The 16,922-nt window shown below is 37.6% G+C and overlaps 2 protein-coding genes across 13 annotated transcripts in view; one reads left to right on the plus strand and one right to left on the minus strand.

Moving 5' to 3' along the window:
* The window catches only part of NSUN6 (NOP2/Sun RNA methyltransferase 6), a 22,111-nt gene extending 19,726 nt beyond the window's left edge, over window positions 1-2,385 (plus strand). For all 4 annotated transcript variants that reach the window (XM_036403418.2, XM_036403426.2, XM_036403410.1 and 1 more), the window contains one exon: window positions 785-2,385. In XM_036403418.2, the coding sequence (XP_036259311.1) occupies window positions 785-997 (213 nt within the window). In that variant the 3' untranslated portion in view covers window positions 998-2,385. The remainder of the gene's footprint in view (window positions 1-784) is intronic.
* CACNB2 (calcium voltage-gated channel auxiliary subunit beta 2) overlaps window positions 1,490-16,922 on the minus strand; it is a 246,214-nt gene continuing 230,781 nt past the window's right edge. For 4 of the 9 annotated variants that reach the window (XM_036403351.2, XM_036403326.2, XM_054517028.1 and 1 more), the window contains 4 exons: window positions 16,115-16,266; window positions 15,288-15,383; window positions 13,847-14,032; window positions 1,490-9,187 (listed from right to left, as the gene is read on the minus strand). In XM_036403351.2, the coding sequence (XP_036259244.1) occupies window positions 8,696-9,187; window positions 13,847-14,032; window positions 15,288-15,383; window positions 16,115-16,266 (926 nt within the window). In that variant the 3' untranslated portion in view covers window positions 1,490-8,695. Of the gene's footprint in view, window positions 9,188-12,376; window positions 12,421-13,846; window positions 14,033-15,287; window positions 15,384-16,114; window positions 16,267-16,922 lie in introns of all 9 variants that reach the window. The other 5 variants (XM_036403358.2, XM_036403334.2, XM_054517030.1 and 2 more) reach the window with 2 other exon arrangements.

Consider the following 16,922-nt stretch of genomic DNA (forward strand, 5'->3'; position numbering starts at 1 on the left):
GATGCCTCTTCAGGCAGTAAAATATTCTGGACTGGAGCTTTTAGTCTCTCCAATTGAAGTTTTTACTGTGAAGAATCCCAACATTTTAGGTTGGATATCAGAAAGAAATTCTTCACAGAAAGGGTGATTGAGTGTTGGAATGGGCTGCCTAGGAGGTGGTGGAGTCACAGTCCCTGTGGGTATTTAAGGGAAGACTGGATTGCAGTTGGTGCCATGGTACAGTTGACAAGATGGTGTTAGGTCATAGGTTGGACTTGATGATTTCCAAGGTCTTTTCCAGCCTAGCTGTCTCCGGAATTCTACTGCTGTTACTGATGATACTGGTAACAGGCTGAGGACTCACTGTTTTTGACTTAACTCATAGCTGTTAAGTCAGTACACAGAAGTGCTGAATCATTTAGAAGTGGCACCCTAAACCCTTTAGACTGGCTAGCTGGTGGTAACAGCTTTCTTGGGATGTGTCAGCCCTTGGAGTAAGGAATTCTTTTAGACCTGTGCACCTATCCTCAAAAAGTGCTCTAAACTACAGAGATAAAGTGGACGAGTGGCATCACCACCTCCTCAAAATACTTGTAAATATCTTGTATTAATATTGTATATATGTTTGAATAATATTGGCCAGATGAAGGCAAGAAAAGAAGCCACATTACTTCTGGATCTTCTGGTGTGAAGGATACAAGCACAGCTTGTCCATGTTAATTGTTCAGTAGCTCAGCAGAATACATTTAGGGCATTTAGGAAGTTTAGAGATGCAATAATTTGCTTTTCTTTGTTACTTGAACAGGAACCTCACATTGGAGGAGAAGGCATGAAGGGAGCTGGACTATCACTTGATCAGCTGAAGCTGCTCCAGAGATTTGATCCATCTGCTGTGACATTGCAAGGAATGGATATTAATTATTTGCAAGGTTCTAGAGAAGATGACCTGATTTCTTTGGCAAATAAAGACTGTATAGGATTTTTCATTGCAAAATTTATTAAATCGAACAGTAAATAAGGATTTGGGAATGCAACCTGAAAAAATACCTCAGTGAGTCTAAGAACAGTTCAGACGTGAAGTGCCTTTCTTCCTGCTGCAATGTTACCAAGCCAACGGGCTGACGGCAGGGTTGCTATGGCAGCACTAAAATCTGCCAGCTGTTCTGATGGGAAAGAGCCACAGGTTGCAGCAGAAAAGTCATGGTTGGGGGAAGGGCAGTATCATTTGTGAGTCTCCCTCTGCTTTTGTATTTACAGCAGGTCAGTGCCTGAATGACAACTATGTTCACTCATACTGCTGTCTGCTCTGGTTTCCCCTTATCTGGTGTGGCAAGCGGAGGAAGGGGATGTAAGCTACTTTACAAAATGCAAACATAAAAAAATAGATGGGAACTATTACAATGACTTTTGGAAAGGGGAGTTTCTATGGAGGTTTACCAGTAGTTTGTTTCCTTAAATACTGCTTCTCAAAACACTGCAACATTTTACAAAGAACTGTTTTATAAATTGATACTTAGAACCTCATTTCTCTTTTATTTCAATACAAGCAAGATTCTCTGTACACATAGTATATACACAAAATACGATTAGGCTTTGTAGCATGTCTTTTATAGCAGCATGAATATATTAAACCATCTCACTCTGGGAATGTAAATAAATATTGTTTCAACATCAAACTTCCCATGCATAAACTGTATTGGTTCTGAAATAGCCTATTGGACTGGCTGACAAGTGACAGTTTTAAAATCAAACATTTGTAACAGAAGGGGCTACAGTTATGATTAATATATCAAAAGACAGAAAACTGCATAATACCATCTGAAATGTTGCAAATCACCTTTCAAACAACTAAGGATATTAACTCTTTATTTGTTAGAAAGCATCACCAGCTAAAATAATGAAAATTGAAACTGGGGAAGCATGCTAATGAAAACTGCCTTACTACATTGCTCAAAGTTTAAATAATCTGAATTTCTTAAAAGTTGTTCGATGTATTTGATAATTCTGCTTCAGTTCCAGTTTGAACAGTATTCTCAGTCCTGCTGGAACTGACAATAGCACTAAAGAAGGAAAGCTAAGGACAAGAAAAAACAGAAACTGACATCTGTGTGTGTTTGGTGTTTTCCTCTCACTCGATCAATTTCCAGTTTTAAAAATGATTATCTGAAAAAGTCTGTCTTTTCACACATAATTATTTGGTTGGATTAAAAAGAGCAATAGTTCTTTTATCATTTGTCTTTCTACTGTAAGAAGTGCATTTTGTATTTGCTCACAATCAAAACCATCTATACAATTCTCTTTGTCGGTAGTCTGGTTGTTTACTTTTTTCATACATTTTCCATAAATGTTTTGATACTGTATGTTTTCTACTGCTCTTGAATAAAAACGTTTTTTCTGACCTGCCAAGGTTGACAAGTCCATCCTCTGTAAGGCCTATCCCAGCAGGATGGGAAAATGGAATTCTTGTCTACTACTTCTCTACTTCTGTTGGTCATTCCTTGCCATTAAACACACCATGTCTAAAGAAAATTTAAAGTAATTTTGTTTCGTCAGTAGTAGGTGAGATATCCTATTTAGAGTCATTTAAGTTCATATTATAATCTTTCTAGTCTAAATATGGTGAAAATTATTACCTGGGAACAAAAGGGACGAATCTTTTATTGTAGGAACGTGTTGAAATCTTTAACTCAGTGCTACTAAAAAAGCATTTTCTTTTTTGCAGATTATAGAAATTTTGTAAACATTAATCAGCACACATAAACTATATACTGAAGTCTGTATTCATAGAAAGTAAGGAAGTTTACCTCCAGTTTCAGTAGCAGGATTTGTGCAATGCTGAATTTGAAAGAATTAAGATTGATGAATTTTTAGTGGAATATTTATTGAGACGTCTCCCACTTCCTTTAGGTTTGGATGATTGGCATTTTAAGGAAGTGACCTCACTTGATATTATAGGAGAAGTTTCTTGGGGCTGGGAAGAAAATGTAACTAACTTTTAGTTAATTCCAGTGTAATTGCAGAGCAGACTTCACCTGAAAAATTTACTGATATATGAACTTTAGCTATTAAGGTTTTTTCTGCAAAAGTCAACTGGGAGCCTTAGAAGAGCACTCAGCATATGGAAGGGATTGGCCTGAGCTGTTTCCCAAGGGCCCTGTGCCTGTTGGGAACAGGGGAGTGACTTCGTCAGGCAGGTCAGAACAGAAACTCACTTAAGATGCACCAGCCCTTGAAGGAGCCAGCATCCTTTCTCTCACTACAGGTGTGGCCAAGTTAGATGACTAAAGTTGGATGGATGACCTTTTTTTTTCTATTCCAATCCTACTGTGACTTCAGAAGTGGTAGGAATACTCTGTCATTGACAGTTCTGATGGATGGTGTATATGTGTTTTAAACATATCATATGATTACTTTCCTGATAATCTTTACACACTGAATCATTGTGCTTCACCAGTTGATGATGAAGCACAATAGAATATATTTATATATATTTTAAATATATATATATATATGAGATATTTATATATTAAATTTAAAAAGTTATTGTCATTATAATGAAAGATTAAACCTACAAAATAGATAGATTAGGCATGCAATCAGATCCTGTCGTTAAGAAAGTCTGAAAAGTAGTTTTCCCTGTTTGCACAAATAATGATTAGTAATAGTGCCAAATCTAAATCTCTATCTTGGTCAGTAGAAAGATACTAAAATAGGCAGCCTCATATACTATGAAATTATAATAGAGCTTTTTCTTGTTTCAGTGTCATGGAATGCACCAGTTTTGTGGATCACTGGATTTCATATGCTTTTTAAGGAATGGGCTAGTGAGGGTGGTCAATCAAGAAATGACTTTAGAGTGGGTAGTTTAAAATATAAAGAACCTTGTTTTTATGTTTGATTGTTAATGAATAAGAAGTTTATATGAAAATTCGATTTGGTACTGCTAGAATTCATTGCTGAGTAGGTAAGCATGATGGATAAAAGTGGCAAGAATAAAGGAAGAAATGAGAATATGGATGAGTTAAAAGAACCTGCTTAATCTCTATTATATCTGATATAAACCTTTTCTGGGGCTGCGTAGGAATACATTTCTAGGGTGGTAAGTTATAAAAAGAAACTGTCTATAAAACTACTGTAAGCTCATATGTAATAGTTCGTTATATAAAAGTGGGGAAATAAATTACAGACAAATTGCCGAGCAATAAAATTGATTAAATAACATTTGATTAAAAACATTCACAGTAAAAATGGCATCCACATATCTTACAGATGATAGAAGAACTAAGATTTTGGTGAAAGATCTGCAATAAAGTAATAAATATAAGTAAATGTACACCAGAAATGTTATATTACACTCTGAAAAATAATTTCTCTGTTTAGACTTTGTAATAAAGTTTTTGCAATATGCTCGATATTTATGGATGGAATAGAATGAAAGTCAAAAACTTTTGGAAAACGGCTTTCAGCCTGACATTTTAAAGCAATCAGAGGTCAAATGTAACCACAAATCAAAACACCTTTTGAAGAGGCTTTAGTAACTAACAAACACAGGAGGTGGTTTACACCAGCTCTTTTCCTTTGAACATCACTGATTAAAAGCAGTCAGACCACTCACTTCATTCCAGCTGAGGGAATGATAATGGACCCCATTAAAACCTTTGCAGGTGTCCCACAACGTGAGCATGACTTTAGAAACCAACAGAGGTTAAAAATGGTAATTGCCAACAGATTCATAAAAGACAAAGTATTAAGGGGCAGTGTATTAGATCTGGGCAGGAGTTGCGTGTATAGGATAAGTAACCAGGTATGCAGGGAGAAGTAAAAATGGGCCTCTCCCTTTATTCAGGGTTCAGTGAGTGCAACTTCATTTCCTTATCCTCCATTTATTATAAGGGCTATAGGTTAAGAGTATACAGATTTCTGTGAAAAGAGGTGCTCCTCTGAAACTCTTTGTGGCTTTAAAACTGATCTTGTTAAATGGGTCCAGAGCCTTACGAGAAACTATGTATTTAATTTTATTCCTTGAGAAGCAAAAACTATGGATCTCTCTTCAAATTCTGAACTCTTGATGCTGATGCCAGATACAGAATATAAATTCATGAGCATTCTAGAAGAAGTCTTTAAATTCTAGGCAGTAATTTATAGATCAATTTAGTAAAAATAGTGTTTTCAGCATATAACTCGTACTGATGCTGCCTTTGTGAACAAACCTGTTTGCTTATTCTTCCCTACTGTCCTGTCCCTTAGCAGGTCTGGAGACTTTTACTGTCATCTCCTTCCAGCTCCTCTGGAAGAGAATTCTTTCTTGCATGACATCTGTGTGACACTAGAAAACTGGTAAAGGATAGACTTAGGCTACTCAGCACTGATGTACAGTCATTTGAAAAAACACATAAAAATAAGGTTAACATCTAACATGTACATGCAGATCTTGAAATGCATCCCATTCCTTCCATATACTGAAATTCTTTAGAAAAATACAGAGTTGAGCTGCCCAGACTTACATATCACTTAATTATTTTATCTTCCTCCCTTTCCTTCTGTTTCACTGGTTTTATTATCTTTTTAGTTGTTTTGTACCACACATCCATAAGACTCTGGAGCTCACTGGGACCTCTACCATTTCTCAGATTCAAAACCCCTGAAACCAGATACAGAAGTATGAACTCATTAGTATCCTAATGCAACCAATATTAAACCTTCTAATGGCAAAACTCTGCAAAGACATTTCATCACAATAATCTTTGATATGTCCTCCACTTGGAGTATTTTTAAAGCTTCTTATTGACATAACTCTGTTAAAGTGCTTTTCAAAGTAGTGCTCAGCAGGCAGGTGGTATTGTGCAATATATGTAGTACAAGCTCACATTACAAATGATTTGTCACTCTTAAAACAGAAACTGAAAAAAAGTATCTCAGCTAATAAAACCTATTCAGTGAGTCTGCCTAAGAAATACACGTGTTTGGTAGAATGTTGTCTATACATAAATAGCAGCACTATATAAAACACAATTCTATGAACAGTTGGATTTGGATTTGTCTTTTTTTTTTAATGTTTATACTCCATGAATCAATATATAGGCCATACTTAAATACTAGGGCTTGGACTATGCTCTTTATTTTCTCATTTATTTGTCTATACACAAACTGCCTATGCCATAGTTTTCATATACTACTCAGTGCTTTGAAATTCTGTCAAACATTCCTTAAAAAATACTTTGGGAAAGCTGAAAAATAAACACTCTCTGGAGCAAAAGTAAACAAACAAACAAAGCAAAAAACCCCACACCCAACCAAAAACCCAACAAAAAAACCAACAAAATATTCAAGGTATTGAAGTGGAATCACTTCTTAGACGACATAGTTGTCATGAGTTGCAGGGAGCAACACCATTTACTGCAACTGGTAAATTAGCTAAAGCCAGGCTATACAGAGCAAGACAATATAATTTTCTTCTCACTTACATGTGATCTGATATGATTCAAACAACAGTCTTTTAATGTAATTTTTTACAGATACCCTGAAAATTCTCTTGTATCAAAAACCAGTTTATGTACTCTTCTATATCCATTTAGTAACACAACAGATCTACTTACCTATTCTTCCTTTCTCTACAAAGCCATTTAGTGATGTTTAGAAAATGATGAGAATTTTATTTCTAGAAAAATAACCTTTTTTCTTGTGTTCCCCACAGTTCATGCTTTGAGCCAAAACCTACCCTTGAATAACCACAACAGTCAGCAGCACTGGGAGGAATGGCCAGATAACTGACAGCAGAATTTACCACTCTTAGCTTGTTGTAAAAATGCTTATAAAGCACCAGGGAGAGGGGTAGGAGAGGAAGGGCAGAGAATGTTTAAGCGAGTTTCTTGGATGCTGGGCTAGGAGACTGGAGAAAGCATGCACCTGCCATATATCTTATCCATTTCACTAAAATGATATTCAAAATCAGGCAATGCTGATATTCCCAGAATTGAAATAATAAATAAAAAGAACTTCCAGCTAAACTAATTATTATCACACTACAGTCTTTATATAATGTGCTATTTACAGGGAAATACAAAAAGTATTTCATTAATACAAGTACTACAAAGACTACATGTGATGCAGAACAGCTTTTACACTAGGCAAGGGTATGGAACCTGGAGTCAAAAATAATAGAGAATTTCCCCCCACTTACCAGTGCAACAGGTGTTCAGTGCAAAACAAACTGTGTTCACTCCCTTCAATTTCAATGCATTTTCTCTAGAAAGCTCCTAACAGAGTCACAGTCATTTTTCTATGCTCTCATCAGCAGCACAACAGCTTTGGTGAAGGAAAAGCAGTGAGCTGGCTGCAGAGTGGGAATGCAGAGAATTGGCAAGTGTAGAAAAAGTGGAGAAGCTACAAAAATTTATTTTCCGACAAAATAACCCTCCACAAGCTGTGTAAACTTTTCTTACTAAAACAAATACTCTAAAACACAAAGATTTTACATTTCCAGTGAAACTCACAGTAACATTTGCCTGTTTTTACTCTCCTGAATCTCAACAAAGAGCCAGCAGATTTATGCTTACCCAATTACCTGGGTCAGTAAATTCCCTCATATTCCCTGAATGCAATTTGGATTTTTAAATTAAGAGACAGAATGTAGAAATAGACTTTTTGGGCTTTTGAGTAACTTATGTTTTCTTCAGTAGATTTTTACAGTTTGCTGCCTAACGTGCACACGCACACGAACATCAATCCACCACCCACCCACTTACATACACACCTCCAACATGTGTGCTCTGTTTGCTGACAGTAGAACAAAAATTAAGCTGTGCCCATTGCAATATTGTGACCTGAACAGAGAAGAATAATTTATAGTGGTAAGTTCATTACCTTTACTGTAACTTTAAAATGCAAAATTTGGTTTGCAAGGACAGCATAAGGTATAAGAGTTACACCCTTTATCTCAAGCACTCATCCATATTTACAATAAGTATAAGCTTTCTGCTACAGAAGAAAAAGTATTTAGATTGAACACTGTTACAGATTTCCTAAGTGAGGCTAGTTCCAGTTGCCAGTAATTCAAAAGCAAATCTGCTGACTTGGCATTAGGACTCTAAAACAGTGTGATCAAACTTATATAGTAAGAAGGTGTCTGCAGAAATAACATTTATAAACTGTATATACAGTACACAGTACCAATACATAGAAAATAGATTTTGACTCCATGATCCCCTGTGTGTAAGGCAAGACTGAATTCTGTCTTCATACGGAGACCACCAGAGGTACAAGCAACAGAGTGGTGCTTAAATCAATATGCAAAATCAAGTGCATACAAATTAAAAATCAGAGCAGACAAAAAGTTTTAGATTTTTTTATGTGCTGATCCTGGCTTGCTGAATACATGGGAAGTTATTAGACATCAAATGTACCTTTTTTTTTTAAAAAACACTAACAACACCTTGATGGCAACAGATATTGTTCAAGTGGCAGCTACCAAAAACAGCTTGAAAAATGTCATAGTACAACATCAGGAACTCTTCAGTTGTACTACACTAATTCATATAGCACTAACCAAAAAAATAAGTATATGAATATTCTATTTCATGCTATTGCTATGCGAGCAACAGCAATACAAATCAGCATACAGAAGGATACCATATGTTCTGCAAAGAAGAACCCAAGATATTTTCAAGGGGCATTGTTACAAGACTTCAAAGAAACACAAGACTGCCAGAGGCAAAAGTTACTGACGGATGTAAACATCCCTGTTCCACTCTCCTGCATCGTTACGTTTTTTCGATATCACTTCCCCATCCTTGTCACAATATTGGTCCCTTGATTTATGGCGACTGCGCTGTTTGTTGCATTCATTGTGGTCCTGCTCGCGGTCCCTCTCCTTTGAGCGGTGCCGGGACTCTCTGTGTCTGTGTTCACTGATCCCACGGGACTCGTCTCTGTGATTATGATCCCTGTGAGAATCATAGTGGTCACCGTGCTCATGTGAGTAGTCCTCCTTTGGCTCTACGTAAGCTGAATCTCTGCTGTCTTGTGTTTCTGAGTCAAAAGTTTCCTGCCTGTGAAGGCCTCTGCCACCACTGCGATGGTTGTGGTGCTGGCTGGAGGAGGAGCGGTGCTGGGATTTCTTGGTGGGTTCGACCCGTGCTTCCTCCTCAATGTGGGAACCGCTGCGCTCAGGGACCGAATGGTCATTCCTCTGGTCTCCTTGAGATCCCTGCTACCAGAACCAGCAGTAAGGTCATGAGGTACACACATTGAAAAGCTTCCCCCAATATCAAATTCAACTAGAAAGTACCATGAAACCAATAAAATTTCAAGTACAGAACAATCCACTTTGAATCTAAACTAGGAAAGAAACCATTAGTATTCCACTTTTACTGAAAATTCAGTATTATAATACAAACAATTATTTTTTCTCTCATCAGAATTTAGGGTGACACTTGGGTTATTCTGTGGCAATTTCTCATTTCTTGTGATGTTTCTGACTACTCCAGTTAGCAATCATTGTCACCACCCTCCAAAGAAAAAGAGAGCATGCAGAAACAGGACAAACTGCAGAAAAATTGAAAGGAGATATCATGCCAGGAGAGGGCATATATCAGTTGAGAGTTTACAGATGCGTGTCTGGCAACAGCTACTATGGGAAAGTGATTTTAAAGGGCTGAGGAGGTGGATTCCAGCAAAGAACCAAAGTACAAAACCTTGGCTCTTATAAAGGAACTTTTTTTTTAAGGAAAAAAAATGCAATTGAATCTGGTATGAATAAAGTTTGTATTATGATACTAATAGTATCACTGACCTTCTGTTTTCTCAGCAATAATTTCATTTCTTCTTGGTAATGAAAAATTAAACATTGACCTCATAATTTTAAGAGCTCGAGAATACGGCCCATTGCCAAGAAAAGCAGGAGGAGAGTGATATTATCACATAAAAAATTTCCTAACACACCACTGCTATTAAAAGACTGAAATAAAAATTACCAGGCAATAAACCTACTCTTCACCCGCATAAATGCTTTGAAATCACTGCAAAATGAACAAGTGGCATTATTTACCTCATTTGGGTATGTCATTACATTAACCTGCTTTTATTGCCAAGCTGCAGCTAAGGACTTTTCAGGCTTAATTGCAAAAGTTTTAATAGTAATATTGAAATTGAATTATGCTTCTCACATCGGATGAAGAATGTCAAGACAAAATCATCTCTGCTGCACAAAATTAATGTAGATTTTACCAGAGTTATACAGGCATTTGTTTGTGAGACTGTTCTGAATACCTAAGTTAGTCTTAAGTTTGCCCTTCTATGTTCAGAGTTGTCTAAAAATAAGGATTGGCCCCAGGGCAGTTCATGGACATATCTTCTTTCTGTCTTTCTATTTTGTGGAAAAGAGCTAGGGGAAGGAGGAAATTTTGTCCTTCAGCCACAGATCCTGGCAGGTGGGTTTCCTAGCAACCCAAAAAGTAAAATCACAGGAAATTGAAAAGGAAAATAATCTGTATTTAATCAGAAACTTATAAAAAGCAGCATATTTCAAATCAGAAACTTGGTAAATTTGACAAATCCCAATTTTCTAAGACAACATTTTATTATGCAAACATCTGAGAGATGAGCTGGGTTTCTAATTCGAAACAAATGGCATAGATGAGAACAAGGTAACAGGAATAGCAGTCAAATTTCTTATTTGTTCTTGCTTTTGTGATTCTCAAGATGATTCTGATTTGCCAGAAGGGAATATAATAATTGTAAACATGAATAGATCTGTTCAAGGTGACATAAAATGACTCAACGGAGGTGAATTGTAAGTGAAATGAAGAGAAAAACAAAAGAGTCCAAAGCAGAAATATGCCTGCTTTGCATGTGTAAACACAACTTTCATCAGTTCATCACCATGACTGGCTTTAAGGCACATAAATATAGCAGATATGTGAAACCCTATAGTTCTCATGGAGTCAAATGCAAGTACCTATACATAAACATGACTAATAAAATCTGTCAGTGCTGTGGTTTGAGAACAAATGCAAAATTTGAACCTGCATTGGAAACACTGATGCTCTTACAAGCTCAGATGCATCTTCTGTGCTATGATGAGCACATGAAAAGAAACAATGATTAAATTTAGAACCAAAAGCTGCAATTTCAGAATAGTTTTAGGGCTGTTGGGATTTATGGGCAAATTCATTGACAGTAACTTCCATTAAATATTACAGGGACGCTGAACAGGTAATGTCTGAATCTGGATTAGAGTCTGGCTTTTTGGTTCATAACCAAATTTGGGCTCTGATTTGGTATAGATTCTTCAGTGCAGGAATTTTATGGCCCGATTTCATAAGGATTTTGTCTAAAATAGAAAAAGTTTGAGATAATCCTATTTCAGTACTCAGTTTGTACTTTCAAAGAAGTAGGGGTTCTTGGAAAGAAGTTTATACAGTGTTGAAAGAGGACAGAGAAGCCTTTGTCCACTAAGTGAATTTGCCCTGCTCCTTATTTCCAGTGGTCCTTGATCAGCTGCACCATATGTGTGTGAGGTGGCTCCAGACCTTCTGGAGTTATTTCCAACTATTTCCATACAATTTTGTTCTGAAGCTCCCCCTCAGATAGACATAAGGTCTTTGCCTATTTAATTTCAAACTGTCCCAGGACGCCTCACGCCTTCAAGCACCTCGTGCCATGCAATGCACACAGGCAGCTTCATGCTGTAAAAATGCCACTCTGGCAGCTGGCAACACAAATCCTTCCTCACAATGTACACTGGGGACTTAAAACCCACAAACCCAAAATATGTTTCATGGCAAAGGGGCACTGCATTGGCCCCGGGGGGGGATGACTCCAATGCTCTGCAGTGCGGTCGTGGCTCCTCCAGACCAAACAACTGGTGGCTTTTCCCTGTAGAGCAGTCCAGAAAAACAGCACAGGTATAGACTTTAAGTTCTCTAAATACAGGGTCTTAACACTGTTGAAAGAATGGGTTCAGCCACCATCATTAAAAAACAGACCCACTCTGTGCTAAGACAATGACAAGCTCAGGTTTGAGATGTCAGCTGAAGATGTATCGTAGGAAAATGAAACCAAAGGAACAGAAAAGTTTTATGTTCAATTAGGGATCCCTGTTGATTCACACTGCTATACTAGTAGACCTACAAACAAACTTTGAAACTGCAAATACATCCTCATTTTTAGTCCTTAAAATAAAAATCTGTTAGTTGGTAAGGAGACAGCACAGCATTCAGAAAAGTGTTATTAAAACTCTGCACAGTTCTTCCAGAGAATGTGGTTAATAGAATGAGTATGTGAGCTATAAATCCACACTCAAAAAGCATAAAAACACTTGAACAAAATAATTTAGAAGTTTACAAAGCAAAGAAAGTTTATCTAGCAAGGCTGCACACAACAATACTGAATTTCATACTCAGAAATTCTTCCAGCTCACAATTTTTTCAAGGTGTTTCAGCTCTGAGGACAGAAAAAAAGGCAGAAATGAGCTATAGCTTACAGTCTCTTTTCCTGCAACTGTATCTGAAAGCAAGAGAAGGAGATACCCTTCAAGATGGCTAAAGAAATTTTTCTTGTTAAACAACAAACCTGTCAAGTCTGTGGTTTTCTAGTGAGAAATAAATTTTTTGACACAAAAACGTGTTTTGCAAAACCATAAAAAAGGAGCACAACTATTTGCATTTTAACTTGGTTGCAAATACATTTTTTTCCTTTGATTTTCTAAGGGGAAGTGTTTTTCTTAGCCAAAGTTATGAATTATAACTTGCATGTGTATGTAATTTATGGGCATATATTGAACTTAGGTAGAAACTTAGATGTAGTAAGCCTTTATTTGATCTGGGACAGATCTATTTTATCCCCCCCTGTGTACTTCTCAGCCTCAAGGAGTCACTCACTACTTATAATGAAGGAGTGAAGTAGTTTGAACACTTCATTTCATATCATGCAACACATATCCAAAGGAAAACATCTCGTTATGCTGAACATCTCAATTAAATGATCCAAACCAAAAGTCAAAGGAGAAGAGAGGGGACATATTATGCCCATATCAACAGGCACATCAGTGCAAAGGCAGGAATAAAGCCTGCTTTTGCCAGCTCACTGGAGAGTGTGCTCACTGTTCAGAACACAGAGCCTCTCTCAAGGTCTTTCTGCACAATGTGGGACTTGGATTTGACATAAGACTTTGTCTTCAAGGAAGTCTGTACTTTTCACAGCAATGGCCAATAAATAAAAGAGCAAAGGAAACACTGGAAGGGCCACTTTGACCTTGAGTCTTTACTAATACAGTCAGTAATCCTCAGCCTCAACAACTCTACAGCCTGTGGGAAGACTGGCACAGATTTCCCTCAAACATTTGTGGATCTGCCCTGTACATAACCCAGTTTGTCATGCAGGGCCTCTGGGGCCAGGATTTGCCTATTAGCCATAGTGTGCCCATCAGTCAGGAAGTTACCAGAGGCTGGAATGTGCACAGTCTTAGTCTTGTTTTATTTCTCTGATTGGATTACACATGGCCAGCTATAAAAATGCTTGTGGCTGGTACACATATTACTGGCACAGCGGTGTCCTGGGCATAATAAAACCTGAAGTATTCAATTTCACATCAACATATGTTTTCAGTCAGGCCAGCTTAGTCCTTGGAATCAAAACCAGCCCCCTAGTCAATACACAAACACATGCTACGATGAATACAATAGCAATAACAGTAACGTGCTTGCATTTGCCTTTTATACTGCAAATGGGTGAATGTCTGCTGAAAAAGTTTTCAATCTACCAACAACAGGAAAACATATTCAGCATATTTTAGCATTAGCCTAACTCTGAGCTTTGGAAGGAGAAGAAGTTGACAGAAGAAAAAGAAGAGATGGCATAAAAACTGTACCTGTAGATTAATATTTGGACCCGGGCTAATAGGAAGAGTGGCTGTTGCAAGTGTGCGAGTGAGAAGCTGGTTAGGAGGATTGCTGCTAGGTGGATGTGTGGCCTTCCAGTAGGCTTCCAGATAGTCAGCAAGGTGCTCACAAGCATCTTCAAGCTGGTTCTCATCAAGAATTACATCGAACATTTCCTGATAAAGAAAAGGTTTTAGCGAGAATAATTACCAAGTAATGGGAGATCAGCTAGAGACATTGAATGTGCTTTCCATTAATCAAAAATGAATCATATTACTTGTATTAAGATATTTTATCTTTTTTTTTTCTGAATACAGTTGATACAAAAGATGGTAATCATAACTAGCACTAATATTACACTTGCTAAAGCAAGGCCTTGTGACTTCCACATAGTAATGCATAGTCAAAGAAGACAGGAAGAAGCAGCTGAACAAATCTTAAATACACAGAAAGATGGGATAAATATTGCACAATTACCTATTGAAAAAATGGGATGGCAAGAAAGAGATTCAGTCCCCTTGTAGAATAACGAAGAGAAAACTAAGGTAAACTAAGACCAGTAACTAACAACCATAAGAATACAGATCATTCAGTTTCCAAGTGTCATACAAATATTAGGTAAGAGATTAATCACACAGTCTAATTTTAGTCTCCTAAAGTTAGGAGGTGAGTTTTATCCATTTCCTCCCTGGTCAGGGAGCAGAAGGCAGCTCTGAGGGCCTGTGCAGGTCTCCAGCATTCTTCATTGACTTCCTGGGGACCCAAGCATTGCTTAACTGAGATGCTTGAATTTAAAAGATGAAGACATTCCTTTCACTCAGCTCCATAACTATGGCAAATTATATCTGCAACTGAACTGTACTCCCATCTTCTGGTTCCTAACCCATACTCTTGGCAGCTGAGTACACAGGCAGAAATGCATGCCAGGTTTAAAACACAGTTGGGGTATCATCACCTCCACTTTATAGGAGGAAATGGAGAGAATTTGCTTCAATGCACATCTGAAGAAGAACTGCAGAGCTGTCAGCTACGCAGTACCACTGAGCTCTTTGGCAAAACCCTGACCAAGAACATTAGCAGTGGTAGGCCATGCTGACAGATGCCCCAGAGGAGCTCCAAACTACCAGAGATAAAGGACAGTCACGAAGAGGGTTCATTTTTCAACCAATAACCCCCTAAAACTTAGCAAGCAAAGGAAATGTTCAGTTTACTGAAGCACTGACTGTACCAGCACAAATCTTAGCTGTGACTAGAACTCTTTTTCCCTTGCACCCTAAAGCTGAGCCCTGAGACCTCAGGAGGTGCTCTGCAAAAAGCAATAGTTAAATATGGCCAGAAGAGGGCAAACATTCCCGAAAATTATGTAATTAACCTCGTGCTTGAAAAGAAAGGCACCTTTCAGAGACAAGACATAAATTAACAGTAACTCACAGGAGGACACTGTGCCAGTTTATCAGCTGCTACCATCTGAACATTAAGGTGTTTGGCCTGAGATTTCCCTCGAGATTTTATCAACCTCTGTAAAACCTGTGAAAAATAAGACATTAAAAAAAGTGAGCAGACTCAGACTTAATATACATGTATAACCACTTAAAATGTTTACATTTGAAACTGCTCACACGAGCAGAGCAAATTCTTCATTTGCTGGCTTCAACAACATTTCCTATGTTTCCTCATCCAGAATGTGCTAATTTTCATTTACATACAAATAACTCCTTTCCTTTACAAGCACTAAAAAGTTCCACTCCGGCCTTTTTTCTGATGCTTCTGGTTTTGATTTTTTTCTAAGTTGAATTTTTTAATTGATCTCCTGAGTGCTCTTTTCACAAATTCATCTTTCTCTTTCAAATGCCTCTTCACAAAGTCTGTGCATTTTTTATACACACTGAAAGAGTATATTATCAGATATTAAAATTTAGCAATCAGTCTCTTACTCATTCAATGAAAATCATTCTTTCATTTCCATATTATTTTGATTTGACAAACCATGAGCATTACTTAAGTGGTTGATACTGAAAGTGCAATTCCAACTAAAAAACTCATTGGAGCTACAGCATCTTTTCCAAAATAGGTTTTGGCTAACACTAGAGCTCAGATACTTTTTTGATTATAAATGGTTCGCTATCCAAAGGGAAGCAATAAAAATCTATAGCTCTGAACCTAAATGAGGATGTGTGAATAGCTGCATTTAAGCCCCCCCAAAAAACCCCAACAACCGAAAAAACCAGAAAGAACATGAAGGTATCTAAAATATTTACCTTAGGAGAAGAAATCTTTACATATACTATAATGGGAGCCAGAGAGGTTTTGCTCAGTTGAGCTGGGTGATTAATGGTATCAGCATCAAGCACTACCAACTGCAGTGTCCTGGCCAATTCAAAGATCCGTTCAATTTCACTTTGAACTTCAGCTGCAAAGTAGAAAATTAGAGTTAGAGCAAATACTAAGAGGTGATTAGCTTTAAGAAATGTGACAATATAGCAGACTGGTGTGTTGCTCCTTCTCTGGCTGCAGGAATTGCTGTTACCCGTGCACATCCCTGGCACAGCAGGGTAATGAGCACAGCATTAATGAGGGAGCTTCGCCCCCGCTTTGCTGCCCTTGCAGGCACTGCCTGCCTCCCTGCCTCACCAATTCCTGCTATTCCCGGCTGCAGAGATACTGATAACACCTTCTGACATGACCACAGACCATGTATTTAAGAAAAGGGGTACAAATGCTTGCTGCTCAAACAGCAATATGCCACAAATCTGCCTCAGGTAAATAATATTAGCTCAGATTTCGCTCTTACCCAGTAACCAGCTTGCTCAAGCTGGAGTGCCTGAGATAGGCTTTAGGAAGTACTGATTACTGTACTAGTAGAAACCACGGTTTTCCCATTTACTTCAACTTATCAAAGCTTTGGAAAACAGGTTTTGTTCTACTGGCTTCAGTATGGTACCATGTTAAAAATTTGGCTGTTATGTGTAAAACATTTTTATAAGAGAAAATAACTGAATAATCCACATAATGCTATGGTATCCTCCTAACAATCCCAGGAGCTGTGGAAGGCTGATTTTCCCAGAG

Source organism: Molothrus ater, chromosome 1 (assembly GCF_012460135.2).
Source record: "Molothrus ater isolate BHLD 08-10-18 breed brown headed cowbird chromosome 1, BPBGC_Mater_1.1, whole genome shotgun sequence".
In the NCBI taxonomy this organism is placed as follows: Eukaryota; Metazoa; Chordata; class Aves; order Passeriformes; family Icteridae; genus Molothrus; species Molothrus ater.